Genomic DNA, 27,382 nt, shown 5'->3' on the forward strand with positions numbered 1-27,382 from the left:
AATTTTGGCTCACTGCAGCCTCCGCCTTCCAGGTTCAAGCGATTCTCCTGCCTCAGCCTCCTGAGTAGCTGGGATTACAGGCACCCACCACCATGCCTGGCTAATTTTTTGTATTTTTTAGTAGAGACGGGGGTTTCACCACGTTGGCCTGTCTGGTCTCGAACTCCTGACTTCAGGTGATCCGCCTGTCTTGGCCTCCCAAAGTGCTGGGATTACAGACGTGAGACACTGCGCCTGGTCAAGGTTTGGCATTCTTTTTTTTTTTTTTTGAGATGGAGTCTTGCTCTGGCGCCCAGGTTGGAGTCCAATGGCTCCATCTCGGCTCATGTCAACCTCCGCCTCCTGGGTTCAAGTGATTCTCTTGCCTCAGCCTCCCGAGTAGCTGGGATTACAGGCGTCCACCACCACGCCCAGCTAATTTTTATATTTTTAATAGAGACGGGGTTTCACCATGTTGGCCAAGGATGGTCTCGATCTCTTGACTTCGTGATCCACCAGCCTCAGTCCCCCAAAGTGTCGGTATTACAGGTGTGAGCCACCATGCCTGGCCAGGTTTGGCATTCTTTTTTATTTTTTATTTTTTTGAGACGGAGTCTTGCCGTGCCCCAGGCTGGAGTGCAGTGGCGCGCGATCTCGGCTCACTGCAAGCTCCGCCCCGCCGGTTTCACGCCATTCTCCTGCCTCAGCCTCCCAAGTAGCTGGGACTACAGGCGCCCGCCACCTCACCCGGCTAATTTTCTTGTATTTTTTTTAGTAGAGACGGGGTTTCACCGGGTTAGCCAGGATGGTCTCGATCTCCTGACCTCGTGATCCGCCCATCTCGGCCTCCCAAAGTGCTGGGATTACAGGCTTGAGCCACTGCGCCCGAGGTTTGGCATTCTTAATAACACTTGTCAGATGACTAGGAATCTGAGGCTCAGAGAGGTGAAGTAACCTGTTGAAGGACACACAGCCATGTGAGTCCAGACCAGCTCTCTCCCTGGCTTGATGAGCCTCATTTGAGTGGAGAGGGGAGTGCAGTTGGAGGAGCCCTGGGGGAAGGTCAGTGGGGGTGGGGTGGGGCTGGGATTGTGGGCCACCTGGAGAATTCTGCTTTGATTTTTAAGGAAGTTCTAAGCCCTGGAGGGATTTTGAGCCTGGCTTCCTTGAATTCCTGACAGCCTGAGGGGGTTTATTGTAAATGTTTGTGTTTCTTATCTGCGAACCCTTTTTAAAAACAGGCTTGGAAGAGGTAGTCTGAAGGTACAGAAAGATTTGGGGGCCAGGTGCAATGGCTCATGCCTGTAATGCTAGCACTTTGAGAGGCTGAGGTGGAAGGATCACTGGAGCCCAGAAGTTTGAGACTAGGAGATCCCATCTCTACAAAAAAAAAAAAAAAAAAAAAAAAAAAAGAAAAAGAAAAACAAATAGCTGGGTGTGGTATTGCATACCTGTGGTCTTAGCTACTTGGAGGCTGAGTTGGGAGGATCACTGGAATCTGGGAGGTCGAGGCTGCAGTGAGCCATGATTGTGCCACTGTACTCCAGCCTGGCTGACAGATTGAGACCCTGCCTCCCCCCCCAAAAAAAAGAAAAATTGGGGGAAATGAGTTTGAAATTTCTTGGTTATTGCCTTTTTCTGTGCCCTAGCCTCTCCTTTCCCCCAGGAGAATAATGGTAATAAAGTATGGTGCTTTGATGTGCCAGATGCCTTTCACTTTGTATGCATTATCTCATTTAATCCTCACAATCCTTTTGGGAAGAGCCTAATAGTTCCAACTGAATGACTGAGTCACAGAGAGGCTAAGAAACTTGCCCAAAGTCACACAGCTGGCAGGTGCCAGCACTTGGATTCAGACCTAGTAGTCTGTCTCCAGAGCCCACACACTGAACGACAATGCTGTGTTGAAATTGGCCAATGCCAAGCATGCCCTTTATGATGGAGAATTACCAGGTGGCACTTACAAGCCTAGGAGAGACAGTTGACCTGTATAGTGAAAGGCTTTGGAGTGATGGCGGTGGGGTGTGCTGCATCAATCTACTTGCCTTGGAGCACATAAATGACTTTGCCTCTCTGAGCCTCACCGATAAAATGGGTATAGAAATGCCATCCTGGTTGGGTGTGGTGGCTCACGCCTGTAATCCCAGCACTTTGGAAGTCCGAGGCAGGGGAATCATGAGGTCAGGAGATAGAGACCATCCTGGCCGACATGGTGAAACAGGTATGGTGGCGTGCACCTGTAGTCCCAGCTACTTGGGAGACTGAGGCAGGGGAATCGTTTGAACCCGGGAGGTAGAGGTCACAGTGAGCCAAGATCGCTCCACTGCACTCCAGCCTGGAGACAGAGCGAGACTCTGCCAAAAAAAAGAAAAAAAAGAAAAAAAAAAAAAAGAAATGCCATCCCAACCTCTTGGGATTCTTGGGACAGTTCGTAGCTTCTCCATAAACAATAGCTGTGAACTACATGAAACCCTTCTGCAAAGGAAATAGAGGAATATTTCCCTGTCTACCCTCACACCTGCTAGGTGTATTCACAAACTCCTGATATTTTTCCTGTTCAGCGGTTTGTCCATCTGTAATCAGTTTCTCAATCATTCTGTACTTAATAGCTGCTTTACCATGAGCCTGTTTTTCTCTGGGATTTAGTTACCTTATCAATGAAATGGGGAGGCTGGGCGAGGTGGGTTGGTCACACCTGTAATCCCAGCACTTTGGGACGCTGAGGCAGAAGGATTGCTTGAGCCCTGGAGTTTGAGACCAGTCTGGGCAACATGGCGAGACCCTGTCTCTACAAAAAATACAAAAATTGGCCGGGCATGGTGACCTGTGCCTGTAGTCCTAGCTACTTGGGAGGCTGAGACAGGAGGATCTCCTGAGCCTGGGAGGCTGAGGTTGCAAATGAGCCGAGATTGTGCCGCTGCCAGCCTGGGTGACAGAGTGAGACTCTGTTTCAAAAAAAAAAAAGAAAGTGTGGCAAGTTTTAAATAAATTGATATTTGTATTTATAACAATGCCTCCCAGATAATAAGTGCTCAATAAAAGGTAGCTGTCACAACTGTATTTCTAGCTTTCCTTCCATCAGAGCAGAGGCCTTCCTGGAACAGTTTTGCTGGTAGCCCAGATGTCTAGTTGTTGCCTAGTGACTATTTGTTAACTGGCTGGTCCCATTGTTTTCTTCTCTTTGAAATCTGAAGTCAGGGCCACCAGGTTAGGAATCATTTTCCTTCTTAAAGAATACATGCGCCTCTGTGGGTGGTGTGTTTACATAAGGTGAGACCTGCCTGGTAGCTCACTGAAGTTTCTTTCTTTTTTTTTTTTTTTTTTTTTTACCAGGAGTTTCTCAGCCTTGGCATCTCAGCTCACTGCAAGCTCCGCCTCCCGGGTTCACGCCATTCTCCTGCCTCAGCCTCCCGAGTAGCTGGGACTACAGGCGCCCGCCATCGCCGGCTAGTTTCCTTTGTCTTGGAGCTGTCCTGTGCATTGTAGGATGTTCGGCAGTATCCCTCACCTCTACCCACTAGATGCACTGTCGACTTTGGGCCTGATCATCCTTTGTCTTGGAGCTGTCCTGTGCAGTAGGATGTTGACACCTCTAACCAGAAATGTCCCCAGACATTGCCAGATGTCCCCTGGGTGTGCTGATTACTGCTTCCCACTCTTCTAAACACCTGAGCCCTGTAAAAGTGTTTGTTTGATAATGGGAGCGTGTACTGAGCTCCTGCTGTATGCTGGGTACAAGGGATACAGACGTGATCCCTGGCTGGGCAGTGCCTAGAATGCAGTGAATGTTCCATAAATATTGTCATTATCACCCAGTTTCCCCAAAGCCATTAATAAATACTTTCGTTAAATACGTAAACATGATCAGAAATAATTCAGAGGAGTCCAGTGTTTACTGGGTTTCCTGGTTGTTCCTCCATCTCTCTGCAAACCCAGAAGCCTCAGAGACCAAACTTTTACCCTGGTCCTATTTCTGGTCTCCTTTCACTTGGATTTTGGACCATGCCCGTCTACGCAGACGGGATTCCGTCTTCATTCCATTTTATGGCTGCATCACGATGTTTCGCATATGGGCACCAATGTTGCTTCCTGTCTGGTTTTTCTACAAAACCCTGTTGCAGTGGCTACCCCTGTCTGTCCTTCTGTGCACCCAAGAGCCCTGCAGACAATAGGACATGTTCTTAGAATCATCCCACTACTATCTGAGTGATGTTAAGCATCTGTCTTTATTTATTTATTTATTTTTGAGATGGCATCTCGCTCTGTCGCCTAGGCTGGAGTACAGTGGCGCAATCTCAGCTCACTGCACTTCAGCCTCCTAGGGTCAAGCGATTTTCCTGCCTCAGCCTCCCCAGTAGGAGTAGCTGGTACCAAAGGTGTGCACCACCACACCCAGCTAATTTTTGTATTTTTAATAGAGACAGGATTTCGTCATGTTGGCTAGGCTAGTCTCGAACTCTTGACCTCAGGTGATCCGCCCGCCTTGGCCTCCCAACGTGTTGGGATTCCAGGTGTAAGCCACCATGCACAGCCACAGCATCTTTACGTGATGGTTGGCCAGGGTAATTTGGGTGACATATTGGGTCTGAACTCTTTGCTTCCTCAAAGGAATGTGACAAGGTGACTGTGGAGGGCCTGTTCCTTTATCCCTGGCGTTTCAGTAGAGAATTTTGCCTTCTTTTTTTTTTTTTTTTTTTTTTTTTTGAGATGGAGTTTCGCTCTGTCGCCCAGGCTGGAGTGCAGTGGTGCAATCTCGGCTCACTGCAAGCTCTGCCTCCCGGGTTCCCGCCTTTCTCCTGCCTCAGCCTCCCAAGTAGCTGGGACTACAGGCACCCGCCACCACGCCCGGCTAATTTTTGTATATGTAGTAGAGATGGGGTTTCACCGTGTTGGCCAGGATGGTCTCGATCTCTGACCTTGTGATCTGCCCACCTCGGCATCCCAAAGTGCTGGGATTACAGGCATGAGCCACCGCGCCTGGCCGAATTTTCCCCCTTCTTTAGGTGACTTTTAGAGATAGCACCCAGGGCAGGTGGGGACCTTGGTTGGTTTGCAGTGGCGTCTCTTCCTTCATCTGCCCCCTTTCTGAAGCTAATTTCCCTTTGCTTCTCCCAACCCACTTCTGTGGTTCAACTGCTGCCAGCACAGAACTGTCTTTTTGTTTCTGAATTGCCCTCTGATGCCGTGATTCCCCATTGCAGTTTGGAAGCCACCATCACTGGAGATTTCTAGAACCCAAGCCAGGCAGGGGCTGGATAAATAGTGCCAACGGGTGCCAGCCACCAGAACCAGCTCCTCAGCCAGCCACAATGTAAAGGCCAAAGGCAACCGGTTTCTCCACATTCTTTGTGGTGTTCTGGTCGAGTTTGAAGGGCCTCATGTACACATGTTGGAGGGAGCCTTTGGGGCCTGGGCCTGCTGAGGGGGTGGGTGGTGGGCAGTGCGTTCTCATAGGGAGTCGGGCCCTGCCTCAGTAAAATTGGAAAGAACTTGGCATTCTTGATCCAGGAAATTCCTGTTGCGATGTTGTCGTTTTTCCAGAGGGCCTCATCCCAGCTGGGGAGGAGAAAGGGCCGCGGTTGCAATTGCCTCTAGTTGTTGAGGGCTAAACACTGAATTCATTTGTAAATCAGCCTCTTTTCTGTAGATTGAAGCAATTTCTGTCCTGCCAGGCGAGTTTGGAAGTTCGCCTTTTACATATGAATGTGCCCTTTAATCACCACTTCTGCATTATTGAGAGAGGGTGGAGGAGGCTGTGTCTAGTGGGAAAGGATTATACCTCGAGTATAAAAGATGGGTTTTCTCATTTCTAGGAGAGGGGCATCAGAACTAAAGATAATCTGAAACAATTACTAAAAATATTAAAAACACCTTCAAAATGCAAACCACAGCTGTTTCCCTCCCCCCAGGCTCCCTTCTGATATTGTCACTTCGGCCAGCAGAACAACTCCAGTTCCTCGTATTTATTCACAATCCCAGGAAATAAATGGCTCTTCGGTGCCCTGCACCGAAGACTTTCAGCTCAGCCGAGCTGCTGTCGAGGGTGATAAATTATAGGTGAAAGCCCGGGGACATGAAGGCAAGTCGCTGGGCTTCAGACTGCCTGATTGCAAAGAGGTGACAGTGTCCTTGCCCCGCCGGGCGACCTAATGTGTACAAGACCGGGGCTGGCCTGGTAAGTGGTGACTCTTAGCCTGTTCTCTTTGCTTCTTCCTCCTCCCCCTGGGAGAGGCCGCTGAGGATCCGGAAGCAGGAATGTCTGCTGTGGGTGAGCCTCTGTTCTCTTTTGAACAAGAGAGGCTAGGCCCTCTGAGCAGCCACACTTTCTCAATGGCAGGTAAGTGCCTCCTCTCGGCGTTCCCTGCCCCTCGCATGTTCTGTCTCCGAGGTGAAATGCCATTTTCCCCAAGTTGAGAGTGACCTTTCATTCCACGGCCTCATTTCCATTCCAGCCCTCCCTGTCCCGGCTCTGGATAAGAAGTTCCTGTTGATTTGCAGAGATTCTTTAGAAGCACAGTTCAGGCCAGTGCAGTCCTCCGGAGAAGCAGGCTCAGCCCGGCAGCTCTGGCAGGGCCAAGTCAGCCAGGGTGCATACCGGTCCTCAAGTTTCTGTGGGTCTAAGAGATGGTCAGCGTTGGAGGAAATAATCATTTGCTTATGCGAGCAGTTTTCATTTACAAGTTCCTCCTGGCTTAGGCATTATCTGCTGCGAGGACAATTTTGCCTCCTCCCCACCCTCCAACCTTTGCTCCTGATTTTTTACTTCTGTTCTCTGCCAGGAGGAAATTCCAGACTTTTGTCTCTTTATGATGTAATTACTGGTTGGGGAGGGCCCCAAAGATTCCTGGGGGAAGGGAGGCCTGTTTGGGTACCTGCTCTGTGTCTTTGGGAAACGCTTTGAAGTGATTAACCGTGCTCTGCTTTGCTGCTTCTGGGAGAGCAGCAGTGTGTGGTCATGTTTGAAGTAGGCCAAGGGGAGAGGACTGGTGATTACGAAAAGTGTTGCAGAGCAGGCCTCTGCTTCTGACCCTGCCTTCACAGTTCCTGGAGGAAACCTGGAATTTTCAGTCTGATTGAAATGCAGAAATCATGTCCTGGGCTGATTCTGGTCTCCAGTCTACACAGGCCGGCATTTTCCATAGCTTTGAACTTGTGGAATTGATTTAACATGCTTCTTCCAGAAAGCAAGCTGTGTTTTTGGAGTGGGGGTGGTAGTCTGGGAGGAGGTGGAAGAGAAGCAAGAAAAGGAGGAAGAGTGATTGGTTAAAAAATAGAGTTACCTATTAGTTACCATTGAATGGGTGCTTACTATTTGCCAGGTATTATACTAAGAGCTTTACATGAATTAACTCATTGACTTATTCGATAACTTTACAAGGTACCATTATCTCCATCTCAAAGAACAGAGCACAGAGAGGTTAAGTCGCCTTTTTAAGGTCACACTGCAGGGGAGAGCACAGCCAGGTTCTGCATGCATTTTGACACCAGAGAGCTGATTCCCCACCACTGTGGCATCCTGCCTCTCTGTCGTTTGCAACCTGGCCCATCAGAGCATATGCCCTTGACCTATGGGTCCTGGTCTGCCCGGGACACAGCTAAGCACATGGTTGGTTGCCCTACTCCTGTGGCCGGTCATGCCTGTCTGGGCCTGTGGACCAAGCTTCTCTTTCTGTTCAGGCCCCAGCAGGCTTGCTGTCGACATCATTAAGGAAATTAAACACCCACAAAAACACAAGAAGCTCCCGGCCTTTCAGCTGTGGCCCTTTCCCTTGAGGGAGGAGACAATTCCTTGTAATGGTGTGTCATTTCCTAGCCCCTGGAGAACAGCATGTGCTGTGACTCAGGCGCCGGATGTGGGGGCAGGAGTGGGGTGGGGGGCGGGTACCTGACCTGGCCTGCTGGGGAGGCCTAGCCTTGATGGAGGCTGGAAAAGGGGAGGTAAGATGGCCCTGGAGCCTCCAGACTATTTCAGGGACTGATGCCACCATAGGGAGGTGAATATGCTTTCTGGGGACTGCCTTTGAGAGAACGGTGTCATCAGTGAATGACATGATTTTCCACCTTCTCCCAGTTCCTGGAACTCTTTGTTGGACCTTCCCCACCCCCATACCTCCATCTGCAGTTCAGGGGAAAAAAGGCAAAATGAGAGTGTACTCTTAAATCATAGACCCTAAATTAGGGAGTCCTCTTGCTACAGAGCTGAGGATGAGGCCCTCCTGGTGCGAGGCCTTGTGGTGCAGAGGTTAGAAGCTGGCCCTTGGAGTCCCATTGCCTGGGTTCAAATCCCAGCACTGTTCCTTGGTAGTTTTGTGATCTCAGTCTAGTGACTTAGTGGGAACTACAGGAAGTGCATTTTGAACAGTTCCTAGAATATCGCATATAATCAAAGAAACTCTTAGCCCTCTTTGTTTTTTTTTTTTTTTTTTTGAGACCGAGTCTTGCTCTGTCGCCCAGGCTGGAGTGCAGTGGTGTGATCTCGGCTCACTGCAACCTTTATCTCCCTGGTTCAAGCAATTTTCCTGCCTCAGCCTCCTGAGTAGCTGGGATTACAGGTGCATGCCACCATGCCCGGCTAATTTTTTTTGTATTTTTAGTAGAAATGGGATTTCACCACGTTGGCCAGACTGGTCTTGAACTCCTGAACTCAGGCAGTCTCCCGGCCTCCCAAAGTGTGGGATTGCAGGTGTGAGCCACCACGCCCGGCCAAAACTCTTAGCTCATTATACTCTTGGCTCAGAAAAGCTATAAGCCTGAGTTATCTTGAAGGAAGATGCCCCTTAAATCAAAGACATCCAGGAAATGCTGAGCTCCGGGATGATTTCTGGTGGATCACAAGACATAGGCCTGGGAAGGATCTCCTCACATGCTTGGTTCCTTTTTTTTTTTTTTTTTGAGACAAAGTCTCGTTCTGTTGTTCAGGGTGGAGTGCAATGGCATGATCTTGACTCACTGCAACCTCCGCCTCCTGGGTTCAAGCAATTTTCCTGCCTCAGCCTCCTGAGTAGCTGGGATTATAGGCTCCCACCATCACACTCAGTTAATTTTTGTATTTTTAGTAGAGATGGGGTTTCACCATGTTGGTCAGGCTGGTTTTGAACTCCTGACGTCGTGATCTGCCCACCTTGGCCTCCCAAAGTGCTGGAATTAGAGGCGTGAGCCACCGTGCCCGGCCTCGTGCCTGGTTCTTAATACCCAGTAGACCTTCCCATATTGTTACAATTTCAGCAAAATGTCACAAGGAGGGGAAAATTCTGCTGCTTTCTGCTCCATGCCAAGCTGTTTTCCTGAGTCACTGCTCTGTCCTCTCCACAAGGCTGCACTCCTCCCTCACCCACATTAACTCATTCAGAACCACTCATTTTTGTTAGAGGATAGGTGGGAGGCAGAGGGTTGTGAGTGAGCCAGCCCAGTGGGGTCGCAGGTCCTATTCCCTCAGAAAGCAGCAGAAAAGTCTTTCAGATCCAGGGTGAACCAGTGATTCAGTCGACAGTGGCTGTTTGTCATTGTTCCAAGTTTATAGATGAAATGCGCTGAGCAATACATCTTGTCAGAATTAAATCATTAAAGAAGAAAAAATTGACTCAGCTTTCTGGAAAGGGTCCTTATAGAGCCTGGTTACCATGGCTACAGTCGGGCGTACACCCACCAGTCCATCACCACCAGAGGCCCAGCCCCCACTGGAGTGGGGGGCAGTTAAGTCATAATGCCACCCTGCTGTCTCATCCCTCCGAAGGATACTGAATCCAGCAGTCATTTCCTAATTCTTCTCCCTATGAGCCTTCATTGAAATCCCCTGCTGTTGACTGATGTGTCTGTTGTTTGGAACCTATCAAATTTCGACCCCTTGGATACAGCCACTGAACTCTCATCAACTCCAGGGGGAATTGGTGTGTTTGTAACAGCGAATAGAATTGGGGTTTTTATGTTTTGCTGAAGCTAGAAGGTTTGGAATACTCTCAGATGTGGGCATCCTTGGGCTAGGACCCACCTCCCCCTACCTCTTGCTGAGCAGAACCTCAGTTTCCCCCTTTGTTTCCTGGTGGGCTTGGGTGATATTCCCTTGCCAACTCTAAATCGCTTACAAGTATATTAATTTCTAGTGATTTTTTTCCTCTTTCTCATTAAATTAAATAATTTTAATGTTCAAGAGGGACTTTTACATCTTATGGGGGCCCTGAAGTTTTTATTCATTGGAGCTGAGGACACCTTTGCAAAGGTGAAGTAAGCTATGGCTCCATGTACCTAGAAGCTGCACTCCTGTATACAATGATGGCCTTGTTCAAGGGTCCCTGGAGCACTGTCTGGCCGTTAAATGAGAACTTCCAGTCTAGTCCCTTTCTCCCCCTCTCTTCCCATTTTGCAGGTGAGGCCCTGAGGCCCTGAGAGGTGGAGACTTGCCTGGGGTTGTTTGCTGTTTAGCCTTATTCTCCAGCCTGGCCCCCTTGCTTGACCTCTATTCCCTGAGTCCTGGACCAACCCCTCACATAGTGTCTGGAAGGTAGAGGCCATTGGCTCTGGCTTGCCAGTGTGGAACAGGATTGTGTAGAGTTGAGAACTCAGACCCAGTCTCCTAAACACATACACATACTCTAGCATTTCTCAAACTAGTGTACCTCCCAGTCTTTGGGAGGACTTGTTAAAACACAGATTGCTGGGCCCTACCCCAGAGTTTCTGATTCTGTAGATCTGGTGTGGGGCCTGAGAATTTGCATTCTTTTTGTTTTGTTTTGTTTTTAAAGATAGTCTCTCTCTTTCGCCCAGCTGGAGTGCAGTGGTGCACTCTCGGCTCACTGCAATCTCTGCCTCTTGGCTTCAAGTGATTCTCCCACTTCAGCCTCCCCAGTAGTTGGGACTATAGGCGTGCACCACCACACCTGGCTGATTTTTGTATTTTTAGTAGAGACAGGGTTTCACCATCTTGGCCAGTCTGATCTCGAACTCCTGACCTCAAGTGATCTGCCTGCCTGAGCCTCCCAAGGTGCTGGGATTACAGGCGTGAGCCACACCGCCTGACCAATTTTCTTTATTTTCCTAACGTCATCCAGGCACATGATAAATACAGTACAAAAGGGTATAGAGTGAAAAATCATCCTTCCCTGGACTCCCTGCTGGCAGTCCTCCCAAGGCAACTAGTAGTCCCCAAGTCGAGCTTTGTTGTAGTTTTGTGTTCATCCGGGAATATTCTAGGTTTGTGCAAACATTGATGTGTATATTAAATCTTTTTTGGGGAGGAATATTGGTCCGTTAATGGTGCTAGATACAGTTTATTTATTATTTATTTTTTTGAGACGGAGTCTTGCTCTGTCACCCAGACTGGAGTGCAGTCATGCAGTCTCGGCTCACTGAAACATCTGCCTCCTGGGCTCAGTCGATTCTCCTGCCTCAGCCTCCCAAGTAACTGGGACTACAGGCAAGTGCCACCACACTCAGCTAGTTTTTTGTATTTTTAATAGAGATGGGATGTCACCATGTTGGCCAGTCTGGTTTCGAACTCCTGACCTCAGGTGATTCGCTTGCCTCAGCCTTCCAAAGTGCTGGGATTATAGGTGTGAGTCACCACCCCCAGCCTAATTTTTATATTTTTTGTAGATACAGGGTTTCACCATGTTGCCCAGGTGTTTTTTAATCTTTTTAAATAAGTTTTACATTTTTTTAATTAAAAAATTTTTTTTCAGAGACAGTGTCTCTCTTTTTCACCCAGGCTGGAGTGCTCCGACATGATCATAGTTCACAATACCCTCGAACTCCTGGGCTCAAGCAGTCCTTCCTCCTCGGCCTCCCAAAGTGCTGGGATTACAGGTGTGAGCGCCGTGTCCGACCATGTAACTGTAATCTATTCTTAGAGCAGTCCTCTGTTTGCAGACATTTGTTTCAAGCGCTTTGGGTACAGCCCGCAGTGCTGCAGTGCAGTCATCTTGCCTTTGCTCCTTTTCTACTATTTTGTAGAATGTGTTTCTAGAGGAGATTGTTGGGTCAAAGGCCAAGTGGAGAAAAAGTTTTCAGGAACAGTGGTGGAAGTCGGGTGAGGACCCATGTGGGAGGTTTCTCTGGGGGAATGTGCCCACCCCGGGCTGCACCTCTCTCTCTCTCTTTTTTTTTTTTGAGAGGGAGACTCGCTCTGTTGCCCAGACTGGAGTGCAGTGACGTGATCTTGGCTCACAGCAACCTCTGACTCCGGGTTCAAGTGATTATCCTGCCCCGGCCTCCCAAGTAGCTGGGATTATGGGCATGCGCTACCACGCCTTGCTAATTTTTGTATTTTCAGTACAAAAGTACGGGGTTTCGCCATGTTGGCTAGGCTGACCTCTGTGTCTCTTTTTGTGAGTTTTCCCACTAACTAGCTGCTGTGTGCCTTTGGTCCAGTGCTTTGGGCTCTCTGGGCCTCCCTTTTGATGTCTGTGGTTTGATCTCTGGACTCTCAGGTCTGTTCACTCTCAAGGTACCTGTTGTTAGCATTTAATTTCTACTCATGACTGGGTCTCCACACAGCACCCTGAATATTTGTTCAGGATTGTCCAGAAGCTTTCACGGTGAGGCTGGAGAGTTCCATCCCGTGGATTGGGTTTTGGGAAAGAGTTCTCTGTCTTCCTTTGTGAATCTGCTGGAAGATGCTTTGCCTTTTCACCAAAATCAACCACTAGGAGGCCTTGCGTGAAGCACATTGGGTGCTGTCAGTCTGCCGTCCGCGACTGCTGCAGGCAGGGAGACAGGTGCACCACGCAGCCTACATGCTGAGTGATAAAACTGGGGCAGGAGCATCTTTGGTAATTGACATCTTTCCGGATTTCACATCCCATCCCACCCCATCCTCCTGTGGTCTTGGCACAGCTCACCCCTCTTGTGGTATTCGTAGCTTTCGTTCCTCAGGATGTCAGTTGCACCAGGCTGTGTCATTACGTCGTCCCTAAGTTACCAAGACCACCATGTGGCATGGTGGATTCAAGTCCTTGGAGGTGAAGATTGAGTGGATGGTAGTAGAAGTGTACATGTGTTTTTTTTATTATCATTTTTGAGACAGAGTCTCACTTTTGTCGCCCAGGCTTGAGTTGCAATGGCATGATCTCAGCTCATTGCAACCTCTGCCTCCCTAGTTCAAGGGATTCTCCTGCCTCAATCTCCCAAGTAGCTGGGATTACATGCGTTTGCCACCACACCCAGCTAATTTTTTTTGTATTTTTAGTAGAGACGGGGTTTTACCATGTTGGCCAGGCTGGTCTTGATCTCGTGACCTCCCGCCATTGTTCGTGAAAACTTTTTCTCCACTTGGCCTTTGATCCAACAGTCTCCTCTAGAAACACTTTCTACAAATACAGTGGAAAAGGAGCAAAGGCAAGATGACTGCACTGTGGGCTGTACCCAAAGCACTTGAAACAAACATCTGCAAACAGAGGACTGGTTTTACTATGTTGGCCCAGCTGGTCTTGATCTTGTTACCATGGTTTTACCATGTTGGCCAGGCCGGTCTTGATCTTGTGACCTCAGATGATCCGCCTGCCTCGGCCTCAAAGGTGCTGGGGTTTACAGGTGTGAGCCAGTGTGCTTGACTGAAGTGTACATGAGTTTAAATGAAATGCTGAAAGATGAAAACAAGGGGTGCATGAACAAGAGTGGGGCTGGCATTTTCCAGGTGAGAATCCACAAGGATGTAATTTGTATTGATCTTTTTGGAGGAGGGTCTCAAACACAAGGCCCAGTGGCGGTGGGGCCACGGAAACCTCCCAGTGGGTGGGGTGTGTTCTTTTCACACAGTTACAGTACATAGCCTATTAAACACGAATAAATGATGTTGTTTTCCACAAAGGAGAATGTGTGCCTTCATTTCCTTGAAGTATGTAGCCTTCCTGATCTATCTTCTTTGGTTTCCTGTTTTTGCAATCAGGCGTGGGCATGGAGAAGTCATGTTTATCTGGGGTAAGAACAACACTGGTGCCTGTGTGACTCTTGGCAGGTTGGCGTCGGTCTCATCAGCAGGGACATAGTGGGGAAGAGTGGTGATTGCGCATGTTTCCATCTAAAAGTGGGGTACTCAGCTCTATCTGGTGCTTTGGGGCCCTGCAGGTCCTAATTTGTGTTTTTTTTTTTTTTCCGAGTCGGAGGCTTGCCCTGTTGCCCAGGCTGGAGTGCAGTGGTGTAATCTCGGCGCACTGAAACCTCAGCCTCCCGGGTTCAAGCAGTTCTCCTGCCTCAGCCTCTTCAGTAGCTGGGATTAAAGGCATGTGCCACTACACCCGGCTAATTTTTGTACTCTTGGTAGAGATGGGGTTTCACCATGTTTGGCCAGGCTGGTCTTGAACTCTTGACCTTGTGATCTGCCCACTTTGGCCTCCCAAAGTGCTGTGATTACAGGTGTGAGCCACTGTGCCCAGCCCTCCTAATCTGTTTTTTTAAGAAAAGCGAAAAATCTAGGTTATTACACGAAGTTTCCTGATTTTTGCATCTTGGCAACAAATTAAGATTTTTACAAACATGTTATATAGGTCGAAGAAATGCTTGTCTGACTGTTGAGGCAGACAGCCAAGAAGGGGGCACGTATATTCTGGGAGGAGGAACACTGAAGTGGCTTCGGGTTTGGGGGACAGAATGCACTCTGTTCCCACACTCTGTTCCTCCACACCTCCTCGCTGTGGGGCCCAGGCCTCCCTGACTGCTTTAAAACGTGTGGTCCTGTGTCTCTTTCAGATCCTGGCTCTGCAGAGAGAACAGCCCAGAAAAGAAAGTTCCCCAGCCCTCCACATTCTTCCAATGGCCACTCGCCGCAGGACACATCAACAAGCCCCATTAAAAAGAAAAAGAAACCTGGCTTACTGAACAGTAACAATAAGGAGCAGGTAAAGCAGCTGCCTGGAACAGAGTCCTCACTGCCGGGACAGAGGCCAGCCAGTAGCGCTGAACCTCTCTGGGTCCTTGTAAACGCCAGCTTTCTTGGCATTGAGCTAGCTGCCTTGCACTGGCTGTCATTTGCCTTGGAGAAAAAAAGGTGGCTCAAAATGGGCCTGTGTAGAAATTTCCAGTGGGTTTTCAGATCTGTTTTGGGGACGGAGCAGGGACCCAGATGTGATGAGGGTATATAATTCTTTAGGGTTTGGGGCATTTCCTTGTATTAGTTTTTTTTTTTTTTTTTTTTTCATGCTTTTAGGACTGTTTCTCCCATGTGGCCTGAGGAGTTTTCCCCTCCTGGGCCATGTCCATAGGACTAGTTCTCAGCTCTATCTGGAAGTGGTTGCTTGGCTGAGGCAAGTTCCCTTCTGGCCTCAGTTTTCTCATCTGTAAAATGAAGGGTTTAGAGGCCGGGCGTGGTGACTCACGCCTGTAACCCCAGCACTTTGGGAGGCTGAGGTGGGTGGATCACGAGGTCAAGAGATGGAGACCATCCTAGTCAACATGGTGAAACCCCGTCTGTACTAAAAATACAAAAAAATTAGCTGGGTGTGGTTGCACGTGCCTGTAGTCCCAGCTACTCAGGAGGCTGAGGCAGGAGAATCGCTTGAACCTGAGAGACGGAGGTTGCAGTGAGCCAAGATCGCGCTACTGCACTCCAGCCTGGTGACAGAGCGAGACTCCATCTCAGAAAAAAAAAAAAAAAAAAAAAAAAAAAAGAAGGGTTTAGGTCTCCGTTAAGAGGCATTGCCGGGGCAGACTTAGGTAATTGGTCACAGTTCCTTTTCATGGAAGCACACGGGATTCTTTCCAGAACCCACCCTCCCTTGGCAGCTAGCACCAGTCAGCTAGATAGGAAAAATCCGTTCACTGTTTGGATCTTTTCTAAGGGACCTTCCGGCTTTAGAATTCTCTGGGGCAGGCTAGATACTCTTCCGATTACAAAAATGGAGAGGCATTTTAGTGGACTTACTGGTGGATTGTATCTATCCCCCTGGACTATGAAGTCAGATCTCATAGCACTGAAGGAAACAGTGTCCCACTGGTTCTGATGCCACTTGTTCTTCAGCAGTGATTCCTAGGGATGCATTCATCCATTTTGTGCATTATTGAGTAGAGGAGTGGGCCCTGGGGATGGAAAGTTGAATTAAACAAGATTGTTGCTTCCATGGAAGGAGACGTAGCAATGGTTAAATACCCAGGCCTGTGAGAGGTGTGTGTTTCTGAGCATGAATCTATTTTCACTCTCAAAATTACATAGTGAAATGCCAGCCCTGCTTTTGCTGTGTGGCTGTGGGCAAGTTAACCTGTTTTGTGCCTAGTTTTCTCATCTACTGAAATGGGGATAATGATACTACTACCATGAATTTCACAGGGTTGTGAATATTGAGCTAAATGCCATAAATAGCAATATTAAAAATGAAACATAAAGTCAGTTTCTCTGCTAAGTAGAATAATCATACAATCTATATATGAAATAAACAATTCCTGTAAAAATGCTCATGTCCGGCCGGGCGCGGTGGCTCATGCCTGTAATCCCAGCACTTTGGGAGGCCGAGGCGAATGGATCGCCTGAGGTCAGGAGTTTGAGACGAGCCTGGCCAATGTGGCAAGAACCCCGTCCCTACTAAAAATACAAAAAATTAGCCAGGCGTGGTAGCGTGCGCCTGTAAATTGCTTGAACCTGGGAGGTGGAGCTTGCAGTGAGCTGAGATGGCGCCACTGCACTCCAGCCTGGGTGACAGCGAGACTCCATCTCAAACAAACAAACAAACAAACAAAAAAAACCTCATGTCGAAGATGGTAGCCACAGGTCACATGTGGCTCTTCAGTACTTGAAAATGGCAAGTGACTGAGAAACTGAGTTTTCCAATATTTTTTTTTGAAAATTGTTCTGTCACCCAGGCTGGAGTGCAGTGGTATGATCTTGGCTCACTGCAACCTCCACCTCCCAGGTTCAAGCAATTCTCCTCCCTCAACCTCCTGAATAGCTGGGATTATAGGCATCTGCCACTGCACCCAGTTAAATTTTTTATTTTTAGTAGAGATGGGGTTTCTCCATCTTGGCCAGGCTGCTCTCGAACTCCTGACCTTGTGATCCACCTGCCTTAGCCTCCCAAAGTGATGGAATTACAGGCGTGAGCCACCGCGCCTGGCCTTATTTTTTTTTTTGAGACGGAGTTTCACTCTTGTTGCTGAGGTTGGAGTGCAATGGCGCGATCTTGGCTTTCTGCAACCTCTGCCTCCCAGGTTCAAGCGATTCTTGTGTCTCAGCCTCTGCGTAGCTGGGATTACAGGCGCCTGCCACCATGCCCAGCTAATTTTTGTATTTTCAGTAGAGATGGGGATTCACCATGCTGGCCAGGCTGGTCTTGAATTCCTGACCTTAGGCATAAGCCACTGTGCCTGGCCTACCCTCTTTTAAGAGATGGGGTCTTGCTATATTGCTCAAGTTAGACACTCAAGTTATTCTCCTGCCTCAGCCTCCTGAGTACCTGGGCTCTCCGGAGTCCCTTTATTTATTTGTTTATTTTTTGAGACGGAGTTTCTCTCTCATTGCCCAGGCTGGAGTACAATGGTGCAATCTCAGCTCACTGCAACCTGCGCCTCCTGGGTTCAAGCGATTCTCCTGCCTCAGCCTCCTGAGTAGCTGGGATTACAGGCATGCGCCACCACACCTGGCTAATTTTTTTTTTTTTTTGTATGTTTAGTAGAGACGGGGTTTCGCCATGTTGGCCAGGCTGGTCTCGAACTCCTGACCCTAGGTAATCCACCCTCCTCGGCCTCCCAAAGTGCTAGGATTACAGGCGTGAGCTACTGCGCCTGACCAAGTTCCGGGGTCCCTTTTTATAAGGGCACTAATCCCATTCATGAGGGCAGGGCCCTGATCACCTCTCAAGGCCCCACTTCTCTAATGCCATCACCTTGGGGTTAGAATGTCAACACAGAAATTTGGGAGGCACACAAGCATTCAGACCATAGCACTCAGCAAAATCTAGCAACAGCTGGAGCTAAGTCAAGCCTGCCCTTTTAGACACAGGCCTGTGGTTGATTGTTTGCCACACTCCCCACCCTTCCCTGTCGTCTCTGAATTTCTTGCCATGTCCACGTTCTTTTGACTTTGGCATATGTGAAGATTCTCCACTGTCTTCCTCTCTTTCTTCACTTTAGTTTCTCTTCTTTGTTCCATTGTTCTAGAAAGAAAGCCATTCGCACCTTATAAAGAGCAAATAGGCTGGGCGTGGTGGCTCAGGACTATAATCCCAGCTACTTGGGAGGCTGAGGCAGGAGAATCCCTTGAACCTGGAAGGCAGAGGTTGCAGTGAGCTGAGACTGTGTCACTGCACTGCAGCCTGGGCGACAGAGTGAGACTCTGTCTCAAAAAAAAAGAAAAAAAAAAGACAAATAATTCATATTCCATTTGGATAGAGATGTTTTATTACCATGTGGAAATATGGGATGAGTTTTAAGTTTGGTCCCTATTCCACCCATTTATCATATATTAGGAATTCATTTTAGGGAAGTTTATTTTTATTTTTTGAGACAGGTTCTCACTCTGCTGCCCAGGCTGGAGTGCAGTGACATGATCATGGCTCGCTGCAACCTCAACCTCCCCGGCTCTGCAGCCTCGACCTCCCCGGCTCAAGCAGTTCTCTCTTCCCTCAGCCTCCCAAGTAGCTGGGACTTTCAGCCCCTTTTGGCACACCGGGTTGGTTTTTTGATTTTGTTATAGAGATGGGGTCTCACTTTCTTGCCCAGGCTGGTCTCGAACTCCTGGGCTGAAGTGATTCTCCTGCTTCAACTTCCCAAAGTGTTGGGATTACAGGCATGAACCACTGCACCGGGCCAGAAGTTTAAAGAAGAGCTTTAAAACACATTTTATTTTCAGGGTTTAAAAGCATCCTAAGGTTTACCATGCATTTTCTGAAGACCTTTGGTCCAGTGTTTTCACCCTTTGGAGGGTTTGAGAATGTATGGGAAGATGCTCCCGGCGTTTTGTGAAGGAGGGTCAGGTTGCTAAATGGATGTCCTGTAGTATATGGGGCAAGAAATACCTTGCCCAAAATGACGTCAGGGTCTTTACAGATAAATACCACTCTGCTCTTTAGTTCTGACACATTTGAGTTCAAACGTCCTTTTGGGAGGTGTTTTGGTTTTTTCCCCTTGCATTAAAGGATTGAGAAATAACGTGCCAGCAGATTTGTACAGAATGGCCTTAGGTGTGTCTTTGATCAAATACAGCAAAGAAATGATGGGGCCCCTCTTCACCTTCTCTGAGTATAGGGTGTCTACATATCATGAATGAGTGGCTAGTACTTATTTTCTTGGGCCCACACATTGTCCTAAAAACTAGGACATTTCACAGAAGTCTTTCTTTGTTTCTTTCTTTCTTTTTTTTTTTTTTTAAAGAGACAAGGCTTTGCAGGGCCAGGCTTGGTGGCTCATGCCTGTAATCCCAGCACTTTGGGAGGCTAAGGTAGGCGGATCACCTGAGGCCAGGAGTTCGAGACCAGCCTGAATAACATGGTGAAACCTTGTCTCTACTAAAAATACAAAAATTAGCCAAGCGTGGTGGTGCACACCTGTAATCCCGGCTGCTCGGGAGGCTGAGACACGAGAATCACTTGAACCTCGGAGGTTGTAGTGAACCAATATCACACCACTGCACTCCAGCCTGGCTGACAGAGTGAGACTCTGTATCAGGGGAAAAAAAAAAAAAAAAAGAGACAGGGCTTTGCTCTATTGCCGAGGCTGCTGGAGTACAGTGGTGTCATTGTGGCTCACTGCAGCCTTGACCTCCTGGGCTCAAGCAGTCCTGCCACCTCCGCCTCCCAAGTAGCTGGGTCTACAGGTGTGCCCCACCATGCCTGGCTAATTTTTTTTTTTTTTTTAACTTTTTGTAGATACAAGGTCTTGTTGCCCAGGCTGGTCTCAAACTCCTGGGCTCAAGCTATTCTCCCACTTCATTCTCCCAGATTGGTGGGATTCCAGGCGTGAACCACTGCACCAGGCCCACAGAAGTCTTTTGTTTGGCTGAGACAGTGTATTAACAGTTGAGACAGTTCAGGGGAGTGCAGGGATTGCCAGTTTCTCCCCAAGGTCAGGCAACACTAGGAGTGTGTGTGTTTGCCCAACTCGCTGGATCACTGGAGCTGAGTGGGTGGCCTCTGTAAGTTGGGTCTGAGCTCTGCCCAGTCCTGCTGTCTTCCCCACTTTGAGGTTGAATGCCAGTGCATCCTCACACTCCAGGGCTAGGTGGTTTTTTCTTACATACTTCACAGTATTCATGCTTTTACCAGATGTAGGAGAATGAGAGGTGAAGCTATGGTTTTTTTCACTCAGGTATGGCCTCTGTGTGGCCTCTGTAGGAACTGGAGTCTATGGTCCTCATACTCCACACATGGACCTTGTGTTCACACACAGCCAGAGAACCCATACTCTGGTTTATGTAGACCAGGTGTCTGCAACTACAGACTGTGGGCCAGATGCTGCCTGAAGCCTGTGTTTGTAAAGTTTTATTGGCACACAGCTACAGTCATTCACTTATGTACTATCTGTGCGTGCTTTTGCGCTACAGTGGCCAAATTGAGTATTCGCAATAGAGACCTAATGGCCTGCAAAGCCTCAAGTATTTACTATCCTTATAGAAGCCTTTATAGGAAAAGTTTGCCGTTTCCTGGTATCATTGAAGGTATTCCAGAAGCAAATAGACAGGGCCTTTTCTATTTTCTTGTTAGCCAGCCTGTGGAAGGAGTAGGGAAATAAGAAGATTTTCTCTTCTGCAGTATCCCATAATAACCTGCAAATATTCCATGATAACACAGGTTGCAACCTGTTTCCCTAGTTATCAGACTGGTAACACATACTATACATGTAGGGGAAAAAAATAATAACTCAGAAATGATTTGCTTTCCCTTTATAAAATGTTCCATATTTGTTATCAGATTATTTTTATGGAACAGGAAACACTTACAAGCAGCAGATAAGGAAAATATCTGATTGATAAGGAGATTAACCAGGCATCTAGCTCTCAGCAACTGCTGCTGCTTCAGGAAAGGAGAAAATCTTCTGAAAAGAGTATGGAGCAGCCAGGCTGTCCTCAGGATCCTCCTAGGGGCACCCAGCCCCAGCCAGAGGGTAGTGGGGTTGGGAGGGGAGCACCAGGAGAAACTTAATTCTGAAGGATCAGTACCTCGGCTAATATCAGACAGAGAGGACTTGAGTTGCTGGTTAGGGAGATGAGCAGTCATATTTGATTCTTCCAGCTTCTCTTTTTTTGTGACAGAGTCTCGCTCTGTTGCCCAGGCTGGAGTGCGATGGTGCGATCTTGGCTCACCACAACCTCTGCCTCCCGGGTTCAAGCACTTCTTCCTGCCTCAGCCTCCTGAGTAGCTGGGACCACAGGCACCCACCTGTAGTTTTAGTAGAGACGGGGTTTCACCATGTTGGCCAGGCTGGTCTCGAGCTCCTGACCTCAGGTGATCCACCCGCCTTGGCTTCCCAAAGTGCTGGGATTACAGGCGTAAGCCACTGCGCCTGGCCGATTCTTCTAGCTTCTTAACAACTCTTCCTATCCTATTATTAACTTACTGAAAAGAAGTCAGATACTGAAAATACAGCTTAGTGTTATTTTACAAAAACCACAGTAGCATCCTTGAAGACCCCACTGAGGTTAGAAATAGTTCTGAAAAAAAGAAAAAGAAAAAAAAAGAAAGAAAAAAGGGAAATAATTCTGCATGCTTGGTATGTATAGTTTATCTTTCAACAGGAATTCCCCGCCCTCTCTTCCCCTTCCTGCTGCTCCTCCCCCATCTCCTCTTCAGCATCCGCATACCCCTACAATAAATTCAAAGCAACCGTTTTCCTAGGCAGATAGCAGACCCTCTACATTAGTGGTTCTCAACTAGGGACAGTTTTGCCCTCCAAGGGACATTGGGCAAAGTCTGGAGACATTTTTGGTTGTCCTAATTTTATGTGTGTGACAATGTTAGAGTGTTACTGGAATCTAGCCAGGTATGCTATCTGCCCTGCAATGCATAGGACGTCTCCCACAACAAAGACTTTTCTGCCGTCCAGTGTCACCAGTACCAAGGTTGAGAGCCCGTGCTCTGGATGCTGTTCATGTCCCCTTCTGTCAGGTTTTTAGTAGTCATCTTATATTTCAGATGTTTTTTCCCTCTAGGTTTGTGCATTAAGCTGAACTTAGTTTGCATTACAGATAATGTTCTCTGAGGGGGTCTCTAAGTCAACACAGGCTCTCCTGGATTCAGCATTGTCTTGTGAGGGCTATAGGGAAGAGAGGGTGTGCTGGGAGACCCAGGTTTGAGTCTTTGCTCTGGGCTCCAAGGTCAGATAAATCTCTTTAACCAAGTAACCAAGTTTTTCTACATGTCAAGTAAGACTAGTACGGGCTGGGTATCCCTTATTCATGCTTGGGACCAGAAGTGTTTTTTAGTTTTTATTTGTTTATTTTTTAATTTGGAATATTTGCATATACATAGTGAGATATCTCAAGATGGGACCCAAGCCTAAACACGTAGATATATATTTTTTTGAGATGATGATGTCTTGCCCTGTCACCCAGGCTGGAGTGCAGTGGCCTAATCTTGACTCACTGCAACCTCTGCCTCCTGGGTTGAAGCGATTCTCCTGCCTCAGCCTCCTGAGTAGCTGGGATTACAGGCATGTGCCACCATGCCTTAATGCACAGGTTTGTGCATTAATTTTTATATTTTTTGTAGAGATAGAGTTTCACCATGTTGCCTAGGCTGTTCTGGAACTCCTGACCTCAGGTGATCCACCCGTCTCGGCCTCCCAAAGTGCTGATGTTACAGGCGTGAGCCACTGTGCCTGGTCTAAACTTAAAATTCATTTATGTTTCATACATACTATATTAGTTTGTTCTCATGCTGCTAATAAAGACATACCCGAGACTGGGTAATGTGTATAAAGGAAGGCAGTTTGACTCACAGTTCAGCATGGCTGGGGAGGCCTCAAGAAACTTAAAATCAAGGTGGGGAAGGGAAGCAAACACGTCCTTTGCTTGAAGCACATGGCTGCTTCAAGGAGAAATGCAGAGAGAAGAGGGGGAAAAGCTCCTTATAAAACCATCAGATCCTGTGAGAACCATCACCAGAACATCATGGAGGTAACCACTTCCATGATTCAATTACTTCCCACCGGCTCCCTCCCATGACATGTGGGGATTATGGGAATTACAATTCAAGATAAGATTTGGGTGGGGATGCAGCCAAACCATATCACATACCTTATACATATAGCCTGAAGGTAAATTTATACAATATTTTAAATAATATATGTGACTCATCACAAGAGGTCAGATGTGGAATTTTCCACTTGTGGCTTCATGTTAGTGCTCAAAAACTTAAGGATTTTGGAGCATTTTTGATTTCTGATTTTCTCATTAGGGAGTGCTCTTAGTACCTTTTTGGGTGATTGTCAGGATAAAATGAAGATGGTGTGCAACAGCATGCTGAAAATGTAACATGAAAAAATATTGTAGCAGTGATATTGGTATTCCCTGGAAACCAAGTAGAGCTCTATCTTAAAAGTTGATATGACACAGGGAAATAACTGGGCTAAAGAATTATGCGATCGGGAGCAGCGGCTAACGCCTATAATCCCAGCACTCTGGGAGGTAGAGGTGGGCAGATCACCTGAGGCCAGGAGTTGGAGACCATCCTGGCCAACATGGTGAAACCCTGTCTCTACTAAAAATACAAAAAATTACCTGGGCGTGGTGGTGGGTGCCTGTTATCCCAGCTACTCAGGAGGCTGAGGCGGGAGAATCACTTGAACCTGGGAGGCAGAGGTTGCAGTGAGCTGAGATTGCGCCATTGCACTCCAGCCTGGGCAACAAGAGCGAAACACCATCTCAAAAAAAAAAAAAGGGCCGGGCGCGGTGGCTCAAGCCTGTAATCCCAGCACTTTGGGAGGCCGAGACGGGCAGATCACGAGGTCAGGAGATCGAGACCATCCTGACTAACACGGTGAAACCCCGTCTCTACTAAAAAATACGAAAAACTAGCCTGGCGAGGTGGTGGGCACCTATAGTCCCAGCTACTCGGGAGGCTGAGGCAGGAGAATGGTGTGAACCCGGGAGGCAGAGCTTGCAGTGAGCCGAGATCGCACCACTGCACTCCAGCCTGGGCGACAGAGCGAGACTCTGTCTCAAAAAAAAAAAAAAAAAAAAAAAAAAAAAAAAAAAAAAAAAGTAACGTTCTAGTTTTAGACAGGAAAAGACAAAACCGGTGTTACTTAGAGTTATATGATTTTCAGTCAATAAACTATTGGAACTGTCTATATATGAGGTCGGTATTAGAAATCTGACAACATTTCTATGTATCAATGATAACCGTTTAGTAAATCCCCATTCATAGTATCATCAAAAAGTATGCAGTATCTCAACAACATAGAAGATATTTATGGAGGACACCATCATGTTTTACTGAAGGACAGAAAAGAAACGTGTTATACAGTGAGAGTTATTTGAGGGTGGGGAATATGGTTGTGGCTAAACTGTTCTCCATGGTTTTATTGCCAGGGAATTGAGGCTCAAAGTGGGTTGAGTCGCTTTCCTAAGACCACACAGCTAGTTACCATGTCGTTTTGACCCTTCCCACTGGACTTACACATATACTTCCTAAATAGGATTTCGTATTCATTTCTGATAGACATTTTCATTATGAGTTTCTCCTGAGTGACTTTTTGTGTTCAAGTGTGGCTTTGCTGGATTCCATAATATAACATAATATTCCATAATATACCATAATATACCAGGAAGAGGTCGAGCTCCCATGAGTTGGCCACCCATCTCATCTTTCTGCCATTGCTGATGTCAAATAAGAGATATGGCTCCCTGGCAAAAACAAGGACCTACCATGTTCAAGAATTATGGCTTTAGGAAGCCTCTTGTTGGCTCATAAACACTTTATGTATTGGGGGTAAACTTAAAAATTAGATAACTGGCCGGATGCAGTGACTCACGCCTGTGATCCCAGCACTTTGGGAGGCTGAGGCGGGTGGATCATGAGGTCAGGAGATGGAGACCAGCCTAGCTAACATGGTGAAACCCCATCTCTACTAAAATTACGAAAATGTAGCCGGGCGTGGTAGCATACACCTGTAGTCCCAGCTACTCGGGAGGCTGAGACAGGAGAATGGCTTGAATCCGGGAGGTGGAGGTTGCAGTGAGCTGAGATCACTCCACTGCACTCCAGCCTGGGCGACAGAGCGAGACTCCATCTCTGAAGAAAGAAAAAAAAAAAGATAACCATTTTTTGGTGACTCAAACCCTATTGATCTGTTCTCTAAATGTCTGCCATTTAAAGAATCCCGGGGCAAACTACTGCGCTTTTATTGGCTTTGTAAACTGGGACTTCCGTAAGCTGGGCTTCCAACCACATTAGCACTGTTAGTATGGTGGCATTTTGATCAGTAGGCATAGATTATATCACCCCATTTAACAGCAACACAGTACCATGAAGTAAGTGTTAGGTATTATCATCTCCATTTTACAGATGAGAAAATTGAAGCTGAGAGGTTAAGAGACTTGTCCAAGGTCATGCACCTGGTTAATGGTAGAGTTAAAATCTGAACCTAGGTAGATCTGGGTTGTAGGCAGTGTGCCGTTCTGCTAGGGCTGCCTTGTGACTCTTAGATACCAGCTTTTAATCGTGGCCTCTTAAAATAGAAAAAAGAAAAATCTTCATAATTTTAACAACTTGCTAATGCAGTATTTAGTAACGTAAGATAGTTTGGCTTTTTAATGAATTTGTGAAATACTGTAATTTTCTTTTGTTGTTATTGATGTACTTGTTCAAATTCCTTTTGAGAATGCACATTTGTTTTGAAACCAAACCTGTCTTTCTTGCCTACATTTCAGTCAGAACTAAGACATGGTCCGTTTTACTATATGAAGCAGCCACTCACCACAGACCCTGTTGATGTTGTACCGCAGGATGGACGAAATGATTTCTACTGCTGGGTTTGTCACCGGGAAGGCCAAGTCCTTTGCTGTGAGCTCTGTCCCCGGGTTTATCACGCTAAGTGTCTGAGACTGACATCGGAACCAGAGGGGGACTGGTTTTGTCCTGAATGTGAGGTTAGTTCCTGATGAATGAATGCATTACCTGCCTCGTTTCCTCTCCTTTCTCTTTCTTCCTTTTATTTTTAAATTTACAAATAATCCAGATAGATGGAAAAGAGAAATTTCTTGCTTTCCACCTGTTCTATCCGGGTCACCCGCTTCTCGACCACCACCGGCAGTGGCTGCAGTACTGCAGCTCTTGGAAAGACAATTGCACGGAATATTATTTCTGGTTTCTCATGAGTCCTTGGATTCCTTGGAGATCTGTAGTCATCATCTCTGCATCTTCTGTGAGGAACTTTTTGAACATTAACTCCTAAATCATGAATGGCTCACACATTTTGAAAAGATCTCGTGCTGTTCTTCTCTATCTTGGATTTTGTTGCCTGCCTCATCATCGAATCATCAGCAGTAACTAAGCTGAGAAGACCACGTTTGGTTGCATGTTCCCTGTGGTGGCCATCTGATGCTTTCTTTTGTGCAACAAGTATTTCTTGAGTGCCTGTTAGGTGCTGGGGATTCGACAGTGCACAAAAACAGGCATGCATCTTTTTTTTTTTTTTTTCCCCCAGCAGAAAAGGACAAAAACCAAAATAAATAATGTTTCATATAATGAGTTAAAAGAAAAGTGCTGTGAAGAAAACAAATTCAGGATGGGAATAGGAAGTCCAAAGGGGTGCGAAGTGTTTTCATTTTGAATGTGGTGGTCTGGGAAAGTCTCACTAAAGTTTGAGAAAGACTTGATGAAGGAGAGGAGTGAGCCATGCAGCCATTTGGGGGACACCTTCTAGGCAGATGGCCGGAGGCAGCAGTGCACGGGTGTAGTCGGGCACTGTGTACGCCTCCTATGTAGCAAAGCCCAGGCACCCTTTATTAAGCCAACTATTAGGGTTTCCACCGTTCTGAGGTGGCTCCTGTTCTTGGAGACCCCCAACTCTGATGTTTGTTTTGAATTGCTGAAAATAAAAATGTCGTCTCCACAATTATTTAATGTGGAATGTCTCTTGGATTCAAAGATGCATCGGAGGCTGAGTGTGGTGGCTCATGACTGTAATCCCAGCACTTTGGGAGGCCGAGGCAAGAAGATTGTTTGATCCCAGGAGTTGAAGACCTGTGTGGGCAACATAGGGAGACCCCCGTCTCTACAGAAAGTTTTAAAAAATTAGCCAGGCATGGTGGTATGTGTCTGTAGTCCTGGCTACTTGGGAGGGTGAACTTGGAGGATCACTTGAGCCCAGATGGTTGAGGCTGCAGTGAGCTGTAATCATGCCACTGCATTCTAGCCTGGGCAATAAAGCAAGACCATGTCTCAAAAAAAAAGAAAAAAAAAAAGGTCATTGGAGTTTGATCTCAAATGAGGAAGCTTTCTTTTTTTTTTTTTTGAGACGGAGTCTCGCTCTGTCGCCCAGGCTGGAG

The 27,382-nt window shown here is 47.2% G+C and overlaps 1 protein-coding gene across 27 annotated transcripts in view; it reads left to right on the forward strand.

Annotated features, from left to right (window-relative positions):
* Positions 1 to 27,382, forward strand: part of ZMYND8 (zinc finger MYND-type containing 8) — a 148,413-nt gene that overhangs the window by 33,107 nt on the left and 87,924 nt on the right. For 14 of the 27 annotated variants that reach the window (XM_050745139.1, XM_050745131.1, XM_050745143.1 and 11 more), the window contains exons 3-4: positions 14,659 to 14,807; positions 25,763 to 25,981. In XM_050745139.1, the coding sequence (XP_050601096.1) occupies positions 14,659 to 14,807; positions 25,763 to 25,981 (368 nt within the window). Of the gene's footprint in view, positions 1 to 5,888; positions 6,155 to 6,206; positions 6,317 to 14,658; positions 14,808 to 25,762; positions 25,982 to 27,382 lie in introns of those variants that run through there. The other 13 variants (XM_050745141.1, XM_050745150.1, XM_050745152.1 and 10 more) reach the window with 4 other exon arrangements.

The sequence above is a fragment of the Macaca thibetana genome, chromosome 10, assembly GCF_024542745.1.
Source record: "Macaca thibetana thibetana isolate TM-01 chromosome 10, ASM2454274v1, whole genome shotgun sequence".
In the NCBI taxonomy this organism is placed as follows: domain Eukaryota; kingdom Metazoa; phylum Chordata; class Mammalia; order Primates; family Cercopithecidae; genus Macaca; species Macaca thibetana.